This window comes from Lampetra planeri, chromosome 10 (assembly GCF_965212315.1).
Source record: "Lampetra planeri chromosome 10, kcLamPlan1.2.h2, whole genome shotgun sequence".
Lineage (NCBI taxonomy): Eukaryota > Metazoa > Chordata > Hyperoartia > Petromyzontiformes > Petromyzontidae > Lampetra > Lampetra planeri.
Window position 1 is genome coordinate 6,021,109 of NC_136116.1, and position 16,586 is coordinate 6,037,694.

Below are 16,586 nucleotides of genomic sequence, written 5' to 3' on the forward strand. Positions count from 1 at the left end.
GCAAGAGAATGTATAGAGCAGAGAAAGATATTTTGTGGTCGTTACCTTTTCAATATAAAAATGTGTGAGGATACAACAGAGGCAAGAGGCAGAGAGATTTTGTGAGATGTGAGAAATTGAGACAATGTAAGAGATACCGATGACAAACGTGACATCAGATACATGTTAAGACAAGGGACAGATGAAAGAAGAAAGATTCAGAAAATACATAAGATAACAATGTGTGAATTTTAATAGCATGTTTGTATCTAAATTCAAATTGATATTTGATGGTGTTTTTTTATGACGAATCTAGGGTCCCTTGAGCTGCTGATTAATTGTGGTGTTTAGCCGTATCAAACGTTTCCATTTGGCAGTCTCTTATGTATACTATTATTACGAGGAGTGATGAATTCAGATGGTACCTCTGCAGGGAATTGTATTTTTTAAGGAGGTGGGGGTGTAGTTGTAGGGGACAGGAGATGTTTGTAGTGGTTATCACTGACAGGTTTTTATTTTGGACTGGGGAGACATTCAGAGGACACTTTCCAAATGTGTTTCAGTTAGGATCAGCTCCTTAAGCAGCTTAATGCGAGCCTAAATATGGTTTTAAATATATACAGAATGCTACATTTTTCTGATAGGGCTTTGAACAAAAATAACACCAACAATTGGCTAAAATCGGTGTTTAAAAAAAACTACCAATCGATCATGGGAAAGCACCATTGTGTGTGACGCTTCAAATTCCTTTGGCCAGCCTGACTTGTACAGGCGTAACCCTAGTGCGTCATCTGCCATTAATGTGATTATTTATCCACGTTAACAGAGCGCTGTATAATACGTTCGACAGAAACTGCACACAATGTACTGGGCACTGCTAAATTACTAGATGGGATTTTAATCCATTACATGATGACTTGGGTGAGTGAAGAATGCCCATTCATGGGTTCCGAATACAGTAATGTTCACATTTGGCCAGAAAAACATTTTAAATGCCATGAAGATTCCTAAACTTGCACCTTTCCACCAGGCCACATGCACCCGTGGCTGTAAACTCACAACAACATACACCACTCGGGGTGCTTCAAGGGACTGGGCTTCTGAATCTTGGGGATTTCTAGCCAGAATTTTGGTTTGTTTCAACATTTGTTGTCCCGGAAAATCAGGTGCCCTCCCCCCCCAACCTTGCACTGGAATATTGCTATATTAATTCTAGATTTGAAGCTTTCGTGACTGCAAGGATTCATACTCTTAGGTTTGTTCGGTAAAGTCACTGAGGTAAAAAATAAATAATAATAAAATACAAAAAGTAGAAATAATAATAGAAATAAAAGTATAAATTATAAATCACGTGACTTTACCGAAAAAACCTAAGAGTATTGCTATATTACCCAGTTGAAATGCCCTTCATTATTTGGGCTCAATTCTGGAGTTTTTCCGAGTTTTTGCTCAGTAAGATTTGTGCTGCTCCAATCTTTTTGTTAGACACTTTTTGTTCTAAGTTGGTCTAATTCAGTTTCTCTTGGCTTGGGTTGGCTGCCATTCACTTTGCTGACCTCTTCAGTTTCTCATGCAGGCTCAGTGTAATGGGTTAGTCATTGTTGGACATTGGAGCCAAATTAATCGCAAATTTTCAAGCAGGGGGAGCTATAACCACAGGTCCATGCAGCATCAGCAGCCTGCAACTAGGCCTGAGCTGCTGCGGAAAGGTAAACAATCAAGCACTCGATTAACTAATTAAAATCGTTTAATTGCAGAATTCCCAGCTAGAGTATGAGCACCAGCGGTTACTGGTGCTGCGGTTCGAGTACACGGTATTGACACGTTACTGCTGCACGTTTCTGCAATGTTACTCTACTAAGAACGTACTTTATCTTCGTGTTTGTATGTGTTTAGTTTGTTGTCTTTCCCCCGAGCACCTCCGATTAGCACGGTTGGCTGCGTACGGTGCGAAAGAAGTTCGACATATAGTAACATACGTAGTGTTGCTGTACTTCTCTACAGTACTATACTAATTGCACAACCAGACTGCAGCGGTGAAGTGTTTTTTTTTATCCATCGCCACCGCTGAATATGGAAGTGAAATGCACACCGCAGCAGCAGCAAGCTTGAGGAGGAGGAAGTTGGAGGGTTTTTTAAAGAGCTGCTGGCAACGTCACAACTTCTCACTTCTCAGAAAGGGGGCCTCCCATGCTCAACAATTTGGGTTTTCACGAAAATGCGCATCACATGCTGCGGTAAAGAGTTGTACGCTGCGATGTTGACACGCACTTTTAGAGTTGTAGGTTGTTCAGCACAAACACTTACCTCTTGTTAAATGGTGATTTAAAAAAAACCCCACCACAACCGGAAATATGTGAATTCTGGAAATAGGACAGACATACGTAAGGTCGAGAGCATTTCACGTGCAATATTTTCGATTTCCCATGTGACACAATTGTTTTTGCTCCGATTGCTTTTTTCTTCATTGCTGTAAAATAGACTCAATTCTCCACGTGCGCGGTTTATCCGATTTGCGGATTAACCGCACACCTGAGATCTTGACATAATGTAATAACTAATGGATTAACCCTTAAGCCCAAATCAATAATATAAAAACTGTTATACATTGTTATTCGTGGAAATGTTTATTTAAAGTCACCTGCTTAAACCGAACAAATATGTGCTCTGGTTAATCCGAAATCCACGTGATCGTCTCTACAGTACAGTAGTTGCATATTTGTTACAATAGTGGGCAGAGTTGGATTGATTTAGGTTGGCGGTGGCTCTGCTATCCACTTAGTGGGCGGACTCTTCAGTATGGGTGAATGTGGGTTTTGGTATCGAGATCAGCGGAAAATGGATATTTTTGGATTTTCCGCGATTTTTAATGATCCGCGGCCATCCTCCCCGTCATTATCACGGATAATAAAGAGTCCACTGTTTTCATTTTTGTATTGATTTTGCCATTTTGGTGACCTAGTCCAATCTGGCAAATTAGACTCATCCAGGTCTCTTGAGTTTTCCCCTGGTTAAACAAAATTAACATGATTGTGATGGTCACATGGTAATGCAAGGCATGATGGACATGCCTTGCTGCTGTTTGTGAGCACACCTTTGTATGTTATATCAAAAGTTCAGAATCATACGTTTATTTCCCAAGTAAAGCCCATTGAGTTGTAAAACTCTTTTTCAAGTGTGACCTGTTTATCTATTTAATTGGTAGATCAGTCAAATGAACATTTCCATGAGGCACTATTTAAGAAAACAACGATAACATTAATGTGAATGCAGCAGTTAATCTTTCCGACGATAGGCTAAGCTTCATTGAGAAGATGGCTGAGTCGAGGCTGGTGAGCGAGCTGCCCTCACCGGCCTTCCTGGTGAACCTGCCCACGGCGCAGAGGAACGCGGACCGCATGTTGGAGCGCTTCCGGCAGCTGAGGGTGACCCTGCGCCCCCACATGAAAACCCACAAGACTCTGTGAGTGGCTGTGGCCCCTCTACTGCGGCGGCACGTCTAGGCCTGGGATGACAGTCGGACTCTCCTTTTACATACTGCTTCATTCTATTTCTGCACGGGAAGAGTTTATAAATTAGAATAATACTGACACCGTGCTGTGCTGCCTAATATATGTAATACTGAACAATATTTTGCTCCCGTTTCTGATAAATTAATGGCCACCATGAAAATCAAACTCAAATTGTTGTTATTAATTGAACATGTATTATTCGTTGTCAGTTTAACACGTAGGCTTTCGCGACCAATATTGTTCATAATCAACGATTTTTGGGTTTAGATCGCGTTATTTATAAATGTGTCGTAACCCTCCACCACCCGACACGGCCAATCAGTAAAAAAAAAAGTGTCACGTTGACAAAAGACAAATAGTTCACTGCTTTAGCCCACCGGTGTGTTGAAGCGTGAAACCACAACATTTACAATTTGAGTACGACGTTTCGCTGGTAATTGCATCCAGCATCATCGGGCAATTCGCCAGAATGGTGAGGCTCTGCTGTGTCTCCCGTTCTTATATAGAGCAGCAGCAGGGTGACGTTATCATTAACTCATTAACTCATCAGGTGCAAAGATTTGAGGGGGGGGTTATTGTAATTATATACTTGATTAGTAATAAGGCTATGAGTTAATGATGACGTCACCCTGCTGCTGCTCTATATAAGAACGGGAGACACAGCAGAGCCTCACCATTCTGGCGAATTGCCCGATGATGCTGGATGCAATTACCAGCGAAACGTCGTACTCAAATTGTAAATGTTGTGGTTTCACGCTTCAACACACCGGTGGGCTAAAGCAGTGAACTATTTGTCTTTTGTCAACGTGACACTTTTTTTTTACTGATTGGCCGTGTCGGGTGGTGGAGGGTTACGACACATTTATAAATAACGCGATCTAAACCCAAAAATCGTTGATTATGATTATTCGTTGTGTTTAATAATATAAGCACATATTTGACTTGTAAGCCACAAAAATAATTCAAACAAGATCCCTGTGTTGTGCTGCTGGATTTAATTGTTTCACCATGAGCTTAATCATATTTCATTTCCATAAAAGGAAAGGTCACTAAAGTGTTGAGCACTGCCAATGACACATTCTCTGTTCGTGCTCATTGTCATGTCCTTTGTGTTCCCAACCAGGGAGGGTGGAGTGATCATGACCGGAGGCACACGACGCTGCATTGTTGTTTCTACTTTGGCGGAAGCACGGTTTTTTGCGGATGGCGGCTTCGATGATATCCTGTACGCCTTCCCTTTGAGCGCAGACAAAGTGGAGCAGTGTGCCATCCTGACTGAGAGACTGGAGGCCTTCAGTGTACTGGTGTCTGAGTTTGACACCTTGCCCAGACTTGCCGCTCGCACACTCGCAAAAGGCAAGGTCTGGCATATCTGGCTCAAAGTCGACTGTAACAACGGAAGGGGTATGTGCCAAAGCTAGCATTCGCAAAACAGTGAGACACTCATCAGACAGAAAAGAGTAATAATACATGCAAAAGGTGATTTGTAGATAGCAGAAGCACAATTGCGGCTATTGGCGCGATCCTCACATAATGCTTTGCATGTCGATGACATCACCATACTACATGTATAAAAAAAAAATGGTCATGATTTTGCCTTTTTTTTGTCCAAAAATCATCTTTTTTATGTATTGTTGCTCTCACTGAGAATCAGTGCGCACTGTGACTAGCAGTGAGTAACGGGTGACTGTACATGTGCACCATCCAGCTGGGGTGTTTGTGGACCAACCTGAAGCCCTCGATTTGGCGCTGAAGATTGGTCGCAGTGCGGGCATGAAGCTGGATGGCATTTACGCCCACTGTGGGAACACGTACCATTGCCACAGCGTGGCAGAGATCCAGGCAGTCGCTGAAAACACGACTGAGAAAATCCTTGCTTTTTGCTCCCGGTGGGTGTTTGCCACATGTCACTGTCTTTTGGTTGCTCTCAAATGGGGATAAAAGTGCGAGGCTTTCACCAAGAGGGGGTACGGATTGTCGTGTGGTATTGAGATTTTCATCCAGAGGGGGTACGGATTGTGGTGTGGTATTGCGACAGCTTTTGCACAGAGGGTTTAATACTGACAACTTGCCTGTTGAGTACCTACACGTACGTAAATCATAGGATTAAAATATGAAATTACATCCATTGTCAAAAAAACGAATTAGCGAAAGGCTGTGTATATTGTATTACGTAACTTTGCTCATGATATGAGATAGCAAACACCAGGTAGTGGCGCCTTGCATTCAGTCATTTGGACAAGGCTGGTTTGGCCTACAACTGAAATGTGAGGAGAGACTGAGCAGAACAGTTTGTAATAGCTATGAATTAGCCTGGATTGTAAATGTCAAATTCTTTTACCCTGGACACCACAGTTTATAAAACATTTTTTTTTTAATATGAACATAATGGAATGCAAGTGTTACATCCCTCCTGATGGATAGATTTGGCTGACTACAGGAAGGATTGTGTTTATAAGTGCTGTACTTGAATGCTTTAAGTGCTGTACGTGAATCTGTACTTCCACTTCCATGTCTGTCAGGGGTGGGCATCCTTTTTCTTACCGAGGACTGAATAGGACTTGCAAATACAATTGATGGGCCACACATTCACACACGTTTACATGATCAATATTAACTCGAAAAGTAGTGTCCCTATCGACGGAGTACAATAAGGCCCTTGCAATAATGAGAATAATGACGTCTAGTAGCCATTTAAGGAGGCTAAGATGCAGTGATGGATAAATAATAATTTGTGGGTCATTTTAAAAAAAAACCTCAGGTGGCTCTTGGCAGTTTTAAATAAATATGCGGGTTGTATTTGGCTTTTAAGCTGTAGGCACCCCACCCCTGATGTATGTGCTCTACCTGCCACTTCACAGACTGGCTGAAGTTGGGGTGGCCTCTCGCTCCAGCATTGGCTCCACGCCTTCCTGCAGCCTGCCAGTCCCCCGAATGGGCGCCCTCTCTGAGGTGCACCCAGGCAACTACTTCTTCTACGGTGAGGCTTCCACCCCAAAACAACACATACATGAGCGTAAAGCCATTATTCACCGAACAACAGGCATCATCATCGTCGTCGTCATCATCATCATCCATGATCACTCCATTGCTGGATAAATGCCTTCCTAAGAAAAGTAGTCGCTAATGCCCACAGACCTGAGATGTGATAATCCATCTAATGCCTGCACGTGAGCCGATTTCACCTTTCCCTTTTCCACGATGAAGGACTCTTGGACATGTTCCTTTGGCTGCCACTCTGTCATTATTCTTGGTCGCCATCCCTTCTAGTGATATGTCCTACCTAAGCCGACTTATCTTTCTAAACAGTTTTAATTCTGTGATTACCCCGCATGTGTTCTCGAATCCACCGTGTTCCTCTTTCGTTTATGTATGGAAATAAGCAGCATTAACAAAAACTCGGAACTCATTTGTCAATAACACTGCCTTAAAAGAAGATTTAAAAAACATACAGAGTATATATACATTTTAAATGTTTTAGGGCAGTATTATTCATAAATAAACCTGTATGTAAATAAGTACTCTTTGCTGACACTTTTGAGGACAGATGCAGTGCATGTGATGTGATGTGTGCATGCATGAACGTGACCCACAGATGTGCAGCAGTTGCACCTTGGCTCATGCCGCGCGGAGGACATCGCTGTGCGCGTGCTTACGCGGGTCGTCACTCACATCCGCCACAGGGGGCGGCTCTTGGTGGACTGCGGGTGGACGGCCATCAGTCTCCACGGACACGGCCGGCTGCCGTCCGGCTATGCCGTGATCCAGGACCATCCCGAGATCCGGTGCCAATATCCCTGTATCCTGATCTCTGACTGCAGTTTGCTTGACAAATACGCATTCCCCCTTTTTCTGCAATACACATCACCATCTGTTGTGCTCATGGGAGACTTTACACTGGATTATGAGTGCATTATTTTTCAACAGCAGTAACGTATATAATATTTGGAACACAACGGTTTTGTTCACATTTTTTGTCAAGCATCATCAGCCATGATCAAGCCACTGTTGGATGAAGCTCTCCCCAAGCCATTGCTGTCACATTTTTGCATTGCATCAAATCCCTCCTTTGAATGCCACTCCGTTGTTAGTTTTCACCACCAGCTGTCGTCTGATATCATCTGATAGCCGGTGGTCAAAGACAACAATGTCTCTTTTAGCAATGTCTTCTGTCGAAGCCCACTTACTTTTCTTAACTGTCAATATTCTGTTTCTAATGTGCATGTTTTCTATTCCACATGTTCCTATTTCTGTCTGTCAGTGTAATTCCAATAATATACTTCTCCTGCTTCTTTGAGTCTTTTTCAACTTTTCATCCACTTGTCAATGTCCATCTTTATGATGCATATGTGATAGTTATAACGAACTTATTTTTGTCAATACTTGACATAAACACGATAAATTGATAGGCAAGAACAAAGGGAAGTAAATTCTAGGTATCTCAATCTATGCAATAAAAAACAGTATCTACACTAAGCCAGTGATTTAACTTCTCTAGCTGATTCTCTTGTTGTTGTGTGTATCGCCAGACTAGTGGAGATGAGCCAAGAGCATGGCCTCATTGAAGCCTCGGAAGGTCAAGAGATGGACTTTGAGAAATTTCCACTTGGGACAGCGTTGTTCCTCATTCCTTACCATGTAAGACAACATGTGGACAAGACGGTAACTGAACTAGGCTATGGAATGAATGTCAACATATAGGACCAATATGAATTTGGTGTATGATAAAATATAATATATAGTGTCTAATGAATGTAGCAAACACCCCTGATTAAGACTGTTGGTTTGTTGCCGTGCAACAAACATTTCTCTGCAGCACTTCACTCAGCCAGTGTGGGGCGTACTTTCCCCGTAGTCCGAAGTTATAAACAGGTCAATTGAAGGGATGTCAGAAGTAGTCTATGAAATATCCTCCTGTGGAAGTTCTCTAACGTATTGCTCAGCAAGAGTTCTGAATGAATACTTTGTGACACAATAGCATAATTAAAATAACAGTTGGAAAACATTCAGCCTGGTCACCGATGACTGAATAAATATCCATGACATAACATTTGGCTCTTAACTTTATTTGGCTAAATTCCGGCTCTGAGCATTACATTAAATACCGGTTCAGACTGTCGTGTGACGTATATTACTCATTGACGGCGTGGGTGAGCAAGTGCTGCCACCTACTGTGTGACCCGGAGGTCACTTGAAGGGATCTCACAGGTAGCTCTGTGATATCTGCCTCTGTGGCCTGTTCTCTAACACAAAGGATTGCACTGCTCAACAAGGTATTACAAATTGATTTTCTGCCTCATGAATGATGTGTTGCGTGTGGTGTGTGTGCAATGCAGTCCTGTGCCGCGGCTGCTATGCACTCCGTGTATCACGTACATGATGGAGACACCGTGCTGGAGACGTGGACCCCATGCAGGGGATGGTAGAGCAATGCCTTGGGACTGGTCGGATTTCATGATCATCATCAATCAGGCATTATCAATACACTGCTATATTAAGGCCTCTGAAAGCTATCTCCATCCCTCAGTCCTGTCTTGCAACAATCCATCTAGCATCTGCAAATCATCTAATGTAATCACTCCATCATTCTTTGACTTTCTCCGTTGCCATTTCGTCGTTAGCCTCGATCACCAGCAATAATCACTTCTAGCGACGTGTCCTGCTCAAGCTCATCTTTTTATAGCAGTCAATAAGATGTCTTTAACTGGCGTATGTTCACTGATCCACGAGTTCCTATTTCTGTCTGTAAGTGAAATGTCATCCATTCTTCTCATCTGTATGTCATAGAAGGTAATGCACACTGACTAAAACGAAAGTTCTTATTTTGGAAAATGTATACGTTTTGATGTTGCTTATTTCTGTGGAAAGGAAGATGAGAGTGGAAATGTAGCTAATAACAAATATAGTAGCCAGTATTGGAATTCATATACCTTATCATTAGCCTATACATTTCAATGGTTTCCTGCCAAATATTCAGGTGGGTACCTACCATCATAGGAATATTATCCTTAGCCGCTAAACCACTTACCACCGCTGCAGTCCTCCTAAGCTACTGAATGCACATTTATAAGTGCTACTTAAATTGCAAGGTCATGGTCGTATGAAAATTATGTCAGTATGTACAGATATGTCTATACTGCCCTTAACCTTGAAAACATCTTTAAGCCTTGTTTTTTGTTGTTGAAAGAAATGTCACCAGATCGAGCACATGCCTCGAGTTAGTAATTGGGCTGTGGTTGTGCACGCTTTTGAGCCAGTGTTTTAAACAGCTTTGGCACTCGAGGGTCGCGCGCGCTGTGTAGAGCACAAACCGTCCTGGTATAAAAACAAAGACGTGAGAGCCACCGCTAACAAGCTGCCTACATGGGCTGAACAGCCGTGTGGTTTAATAGATTTCCTGCCGCAACTTTTTTTTCAATTAAAAGTCTAGGCCGCCACAAATGCTTTACTTGAGTTTCAATTTTTTTTTTAACAAGCTACTATATTCAATGAATGTGTTTCTAGGACTAAATAATGCCTGCAAGAATGCATGGTAGTATACTGAACACTGCAATTATTCCTAGCTTGTATAATTTTAAAATAAATTTGCATTACAGGCATGTTGTCTGTCTTGTTTTTTGTGTGTTCTTTATGCGATGAGTGATAAGCGTTATGCAGACGGTTATCGATGACAACTGTAGAGAAATTGGTGGCTGCGGCAGTTGCTGGCAAACATTAATTGGGGCTAGGAATTTGGCAGGTTGTGACGATGGAGATGATGGGGGTCATGCACACGGAGTGACAGACAGTGCCGATGACGGATGAGCTATGAGCCAGGGTGTTTGTTTCACATGGCTACAAGGGGGGAAAAAAACTCCGCTATGCTTGCAGAAGCATGCATTCCGAACAAACATCTGATCCGCTCACTTGAAGATACTGTAGATATCAAAGATATATCAGTTGGTCACTTTCCACCTATTCAGCTTCGGCTAAATATACATGCGACATGTGTGGATTTCACACGAGGCAGACAGACATCAATTTAAACGTAACCAATTTGAATGTGTTGTTGACATCCCATCCTGGGTTCTGTGTCAGCTGCATATATTGTTGCAAATCTTGCTAAGTATGGAGCCACATGGACAAAACATTACAGCTAGACCTTCATTACGCAGATCATCTATTTGAGCATCTCTCTGAAACTCTCTAAAACTCTCTAAAAATACAGGCGAAAGCGTGTATACTTAACCTCTGTCCATCAATCATGAGGGGAGAAGGACACCATAACTTACCTGAATATTATCCAATAGGAAACTTCAGTATAAACTTGCTATTAAGACTCACCCTATTGAGAACTGGCACAAAACCCAAGTAAAAATAACTTTGCAAATATGCACGCACTGTTGTCCCTGACAGCTAGCCGGCGGCGTTCATACTGCTAATGAAATACTTCCGAAGACAAATGCATGTTGTAAAGTGTTAAATAGTTATTGCGCATGCATCCTTTTTGTTTCCATACTTATTTTCAGAAACCAGCGCTCATTACAGCCGGTTGCCCATATTCACACTGAACCTAGACAATTGTGCACATTCTCACACTCGATGTACATGCCACGGATCAAATTATATGCAGTCTATCGTTTAACCGATCTCTGGTGTGCTACTGAAACAGCTGCTCGACGTCTACCATGTGCTGTCACTGCCATATTGATGGTGACACATTTTTTCCGTGACGTTTGGTGCTAGGCGTGCTGTTCACTCTGTGTTCGTTGTGTTTGTGTGTGTTCACGTGTTTGCCATGTACAACAAAAAAAGATCCCCCCCCTCCCCCCCGTGGAGCTATGCAGGCTGTTGGGGCAAGTGCAGGGAGTGAGCACCTATTAAGGCCGATGCGGCACACATGGGGGTGGTGTGGTCAGGACCATCACAGCCACCTCTGTCTGACCATTGCTAAAGTTTACACACAACACCAGGTCCTGCTTTAAGGTTAGGTCGACCTACAGGAGGCTTTGCACCGGTTCAGAAATGTACCGCTCATGTTGGCTGTGGTCGTAAATTTAAGGTCGCTCGATATCTCGAGGAGTCCACAAACTACGACACTACCACTCCCCAGGTTCTTAAACGTCGACACACAAAACACTGCGGTACATGTAATATTATCCAAGTGCCATTATAACTGAAGCCCGAGTCTTTACGCTGATCAGATTGTGTGTACAGCCACGTGATTTACAATGTCACCGAGCCTGTGTGAGATTACAGCATACTGGCTTCCGAACAATGCCTAATAAACAGGTGTTCTGTCTGGCAAGTTTGACCGAAACCCAAGCCTCCTCTGCTACACGACGCCAGGTGGTCCCTTTTCGGCCTCGCTGCCAGAAATGACCGAGTCGCGAGAGAATGCAGGGGGTGATGGGCAATCAAAGCTCCTGCGATTGAAAATCCTCGCTCGGAACACTTACACCATCCTGGAAACAACGCGTCTGTTTAAAAAAAGAAAAATAGCTGTCTGCAACTCAAAACTCCTGTAAACAATGTTCTCTGGGTTGGGTTTTTTTCCTCTTCCGAATGCAACGTCGTATGTGCAATGGGATCATCGGGCGTTAAGGTGTTTGTTCATACCATTCCCGACCGCATACTTTGGAGCAGGTGGCCCTTTTCTCTTTCTACTTGGGAGGTTTATTTTCTTTCTAAGGAAAACAAAACAATAAGGTGTCCGTTTCTTTGACCTTGAAAGTGTCCGCTGACAATTACGGATTTTCTCTCGGTGCAACTGGGTTCACTCTCGACGTGATTCCTTCTTAGTGGTTAACATCCTTGCAATGGGAAGAAAGAATGAAATCCACCCGTACTTACATCACGGACATTAGTAAAAACATTCTGCTGTAATTGGACAGTCGTGATAAACGTGACGTGCTCGGAGCCAGGGTTCGATATCTGGTGACTCGGGCACAATTTTCGGCTGCTGACAGATGCTGTCTGCATGCGCATGAAATGCACACTCCCCCTTGCGTACCGCATGCACACCCCCGCACATAAAAAAAACACATACACGCACTTCCACGAGTACACACGTGTTCGTACAGAAGCGCACTTGGTTTTTTTTCTGCCACACCTCTGATGGGGGCGGGTGTTGGGAGACATTTGTTTCCACGTGCCATTTACAAAAAAAATGTCCCTTTGTAAAGTTTTAACCATCTATTCTTTTCTCTTTGATGTGTGCTCGTAATTTTCCATCTGCAGCACTGACATTTCGGATGTTGGAAGAGAACACTTCCATGTACAGGTTTACACACACACACTGTATACGTCTTTTTATTCCAATGCACTCGCACACAGACTATACCGTAATGCCACCATCGGTTGAATTTAGACATCCGCTCTCACAACTGTTCACACACCCATGCATTGCATTATTCAGAGCTGCACGCAAACTCGCTCTATGCCTCTCACCTACACTCGCTTGAACACTCGCCCATTCATCCCGTGCCCCCTCGTGTACGCGCTCGTACACACGCCCGCATGCCTGCACACGCACTCATAATCGCGCTCCCTTTCACGCGCGCACGGTTCTACAAACCCCCGTGCGCAGGACGAGACGTCAATGGGAGCTCACAAAAGCGCCGAACTCCCATTTACAAAACTGACATGAGATTTGGATTAAGAGCTCCTTGGCAGCACACTTATTTTAGTTAAATAGAAACGGTTACAGATTATTGTTCATGAACTTCCACAGTTACTCCAAAACATACATTTGGCGAGGCTTGACACTTCCAAGCTATGCTCACGGGGGCAGGCTCTGAAACTTTCCCAGCGGCGCAGCCTAAATTCCCCGCTAATTGAAATCCCAGCGACCTAAATCCACGATAGCGTTAATTCCATCGGCGAGACTCGCCACCAAACTTGTGTCTCCATTGTGTCCACGGAGTTCGGAACAAAGATTGGGGGGGGGGGGGGGGGTCCCGAGCTTTAAGCGACCATTCATCCCGCCCCTGCTTATGCGGCGCAAGAGATGCGAGCGAGCGCCAATGCTCTAAGCCACTCACGAGGGCCCTCGTCCAAACGCTAACAGTCTCCTGATTTCCATAACGCACATTCAATTCACCGTTATTCCGGGCTATATTGTGAAACTGGCATTGGCATGAAGTGCAATGTAAGTCTCAAAACTCTCGCCATAATTATTCGAGTTCAAAAGCAAAGTTTATGTTTTACTTGTTTGGAATCCAGTGGCGTTTAATGTTGATTGCAAAACATCAGGTGCGTAAGTCATTTTCGGTTTAACGTGACCATGCCTCTCATACGCAGTAGATAATTTAAATGTGTCAGATCCCAAAACGTTGATTATGAATAATATTGGTCGCGAAAGCCTCCGTGTTCAACTGAAGATCCCTATGCTTGCTTTAAATTGACACAACCCTCTTTTTTTTCTTGTAGCGCAAGGCGGTTTTTAAGCGGAGTTGTTTAATTGGGGTGCACAAGTTGCTGATTAGCAGAAAAAAATATATGATTGTGGAATTCGTGGCAATTAAGTTGAAGCGCACAGGGAATTGGTAAACAGAAGGGGCCTCAGAGGCCACCGCAGCCAATCCCAGATCAGAAAGCACAGTTGTGGCAGTGCGGGAGGAAGTTAGCCACGGGATTGGTTACCGAGGCACTGGAAGAAATATAAAACTGAACCGTTCCGATGGAAATAATTTATTTTTAGAACGTTTCACCGGCGAATTGTCAATCGCTAGATAAAATACTGCAAATGAAGGCACGCGTGATTTCCGACTTTATCATCAGAAATTATCATCACTGGTTATGAATAATGCGTAATTGTATGTGTGGAAGTGTATCACCATCAGTACATTTTTATTTCATAATCTTAAAAAAAAACATCTTCTATTTCGACGTATGTTCATGTTTCTGCTTATTATTTAAGGAATAATAGTTTTGCAAAATAGAACGCTCACATCTTTGAGTTTGCTCGGCATTTTCAACTTCTTCAGATCACCCTTTTAATTAGTCGATTGGTTCCGAGGTTGATCTTTCCTTCCTTAAAAATCAGAGTAAGGAATGCGATAGGGGTCAAACAGTGGACAGGCAAGTCCCTGGGCCCACATCTTTCCATCGGATCTAATCTTCTCCCTGAATCTAGCAGTGGTGGCCACTTCAAGACGCCTGGCCTGTACCTTTTATCTGCCGCCCAGCCGCTCCTCCTCCTCCTCCCACCACGCCTATTTTCTAATCACTTGATTATGCACAGCTGTTGAAGTGGACCTCTGCCCCTGCATTTGCTAAAAGGGCCACTGACCCCCACCCTGTTTCTGTGCCCATCCCTTCCCCACTCCGCCCAGCCACTTTAACCACTGTGTTAATGCTACGGTAGCCATCAGGAGCCCATTTAATTAATGTCGCATTGCCGGAGCTGGCGAGTAAAAGTGGCTTCGTTCGTTTAACATGTGCAGAGGCCGTGGCCACGCCATCAACTCGGCAGCAAGGAGGATAACTCTAAATCAATCCCAAGGCCGCAGAAACTCTATTGATCTCTATCCTCGTGTAACCACTTAACACCAATTTTGCAACGCAAGTGCAAGAGTTTTCAGATGTCAGTAACGATAACAACAATATTCGACTTAATAATAATAAAGACGTTTGTCATATGCAATGGTATGCAATGCATAAAACGAATGTTAGTTGAGACAACCTCGATCTGACAGATAGCTTTTAGGAAAATTGACGCATACGATATAAGTAATTTACATAATGAAATGCGTTTTGCTAACAATGTAACTCTTCTAAAATTATCTCGGAGCAGCGTCTATTTGTAGTGCTTTAAAGAGAAGTTCCGATTAAAAAATTTTGATTCAAGCGTGCCTTTTTGTTAAGAATCGCATTTTGGTAAGCATACTTAGTATTATTACAAAAATACTTTATGTAATGATCGCATTAATTATATTTCAGAGCCCTAAAAGTCTGGGGACACGAAACATAAAGCGTCTGAAATTTGAAATTCCGAGTGAGCTCACAGATGCTTGACGTAAAGGATTTTATTCGACTGTCAATGCAAACTTCATTGGAGGTTTGGCCCCGTGCAGATGCATTACCCTCCCAGGACTTCTTTACTCAATTGTGTGTAGCCTCCCTGTCTCTTCACTCACCCCACGTGGGACTCAGGGCTGATGAGATGAGACATTACGGCCTCTTCCTCTGGCACAAAAGAGCACCGAGATTTTGTTTGCGAATCTTCCTGGCATAAAAAAAAAATCAACGAAAGGGTTTAATCAATATACATTTGCCTCGAGGCTACCCTTCATTCGAAACAACGTGCCAGTTTGTTTTCCCCTTTCCAAATAACATACTGTACAACATTTTGAAAGCCATGATATTGTTAACTCTTTACATTGCAGAATTAACGAACAAACATCCGAACATATGAACTATGTTCTCACGAGCATACGTAAAGCCTAACATAATATAAATGTCAGAACGGTTAAAACGATCGGTGCATTCAAAGTTTTAATGGAAACGTTTAAAAATCCCTGGGGTGATGCCGCCTCAAATGAGGTCAAAGGTCGGGGGTTTCATTTTGAGGTGGGATTTTGTTCTCGGTAGGGATATCAAAGATGCTAAGACGTACTACAAAATACCTGACCCCAAGGATTACCAGCAGCAAATGCAGTTTGATCTCTGACCCCGTCACCTTTTGTGTGGCCTCGGCACGGAGGTTTCATTATTGCTTGTTTGGGAACACTTCCAAGCAACACACGCACACACACGTGGTCCCTTTCACCCGCACTTTACTCTCTAATCAAACTCAGCCTGCTCCAATTAAAACACTCGCAGCTCGTTTTCCAAAGGGATAATTAACTCACCGTTCCGCACTCAAAAAAAATAGGGACCGTGATTTGCCGTAAAAAAAAAATCATTTTACTGAGAACAACGTGAAATAACAAGTAACCGAGTAAACATTTTTTTAAAGCGATACACATAAAGGTACAGTACATAAATAAATTAATAAGACACGTAAAAGATGTCATGCAAGTGCACGCACAATGGTTTCAATATTTGTTGGAATCCAGTGGGAGGAAAGGTCAACGTGCGATGAGTGGCAGGCAAAAACCGAGCCGGTGACTG

At 43.1% G+C, this 16,586-nt stretch overlaps 1 protein-coding gene across 4 annotated transcripts; it reads left to right on the forward strand.

Annotated features, from left to right (window-relative positions):
* The first annotated feature begins 1,506 nt into the window (after positions 1-1,506).
* LOC144720912 (D-serine dehydratase-like) lies at positions 1,507-10,090 on the forward strand. 4 transcript variants are annotated; one of them, XM_078598065.1, is made up of 8 exons: positions 1,507-1,688; positions 3,253-3,442; positions 4,615-4,895; positions 5,200-5,380; positions 6,353-6,471; positions 7,087-7,276; positions 8,021-8,129; positions 8,828-10,090. In XM_078598065.1, exons 1-8 carry the CDS (start codon positions 1,550-1,552, stop codon positions 8,915-8,917), a joined length of 1,299 nt encoding a protein of 432 aa, XP_078454191.1. In that variant the 5' UTR covers positions 1,507-1,549; the 3' UTR covers positions 8,918-10,090. The 4 variants fall into 4 exon arrangements, with proteins under 4 accessions (XP_078454191.1, XP_078454193.1, XP_078454192.1 ...); XM_078598067.1 differs by having other exon boundaries at positions 1,587-1,688; positions 3,275-3,442; XM_078598066.1 differs by lacking the exon at positions 1,507-1,688 and adding an exon at positions 2,076-2,216 and having other exon boundaries at positions 3,275-3,442.
* The last annotated feature ends 6,496 nt before the right edge of the window (positions 10,091-16,586 follow it).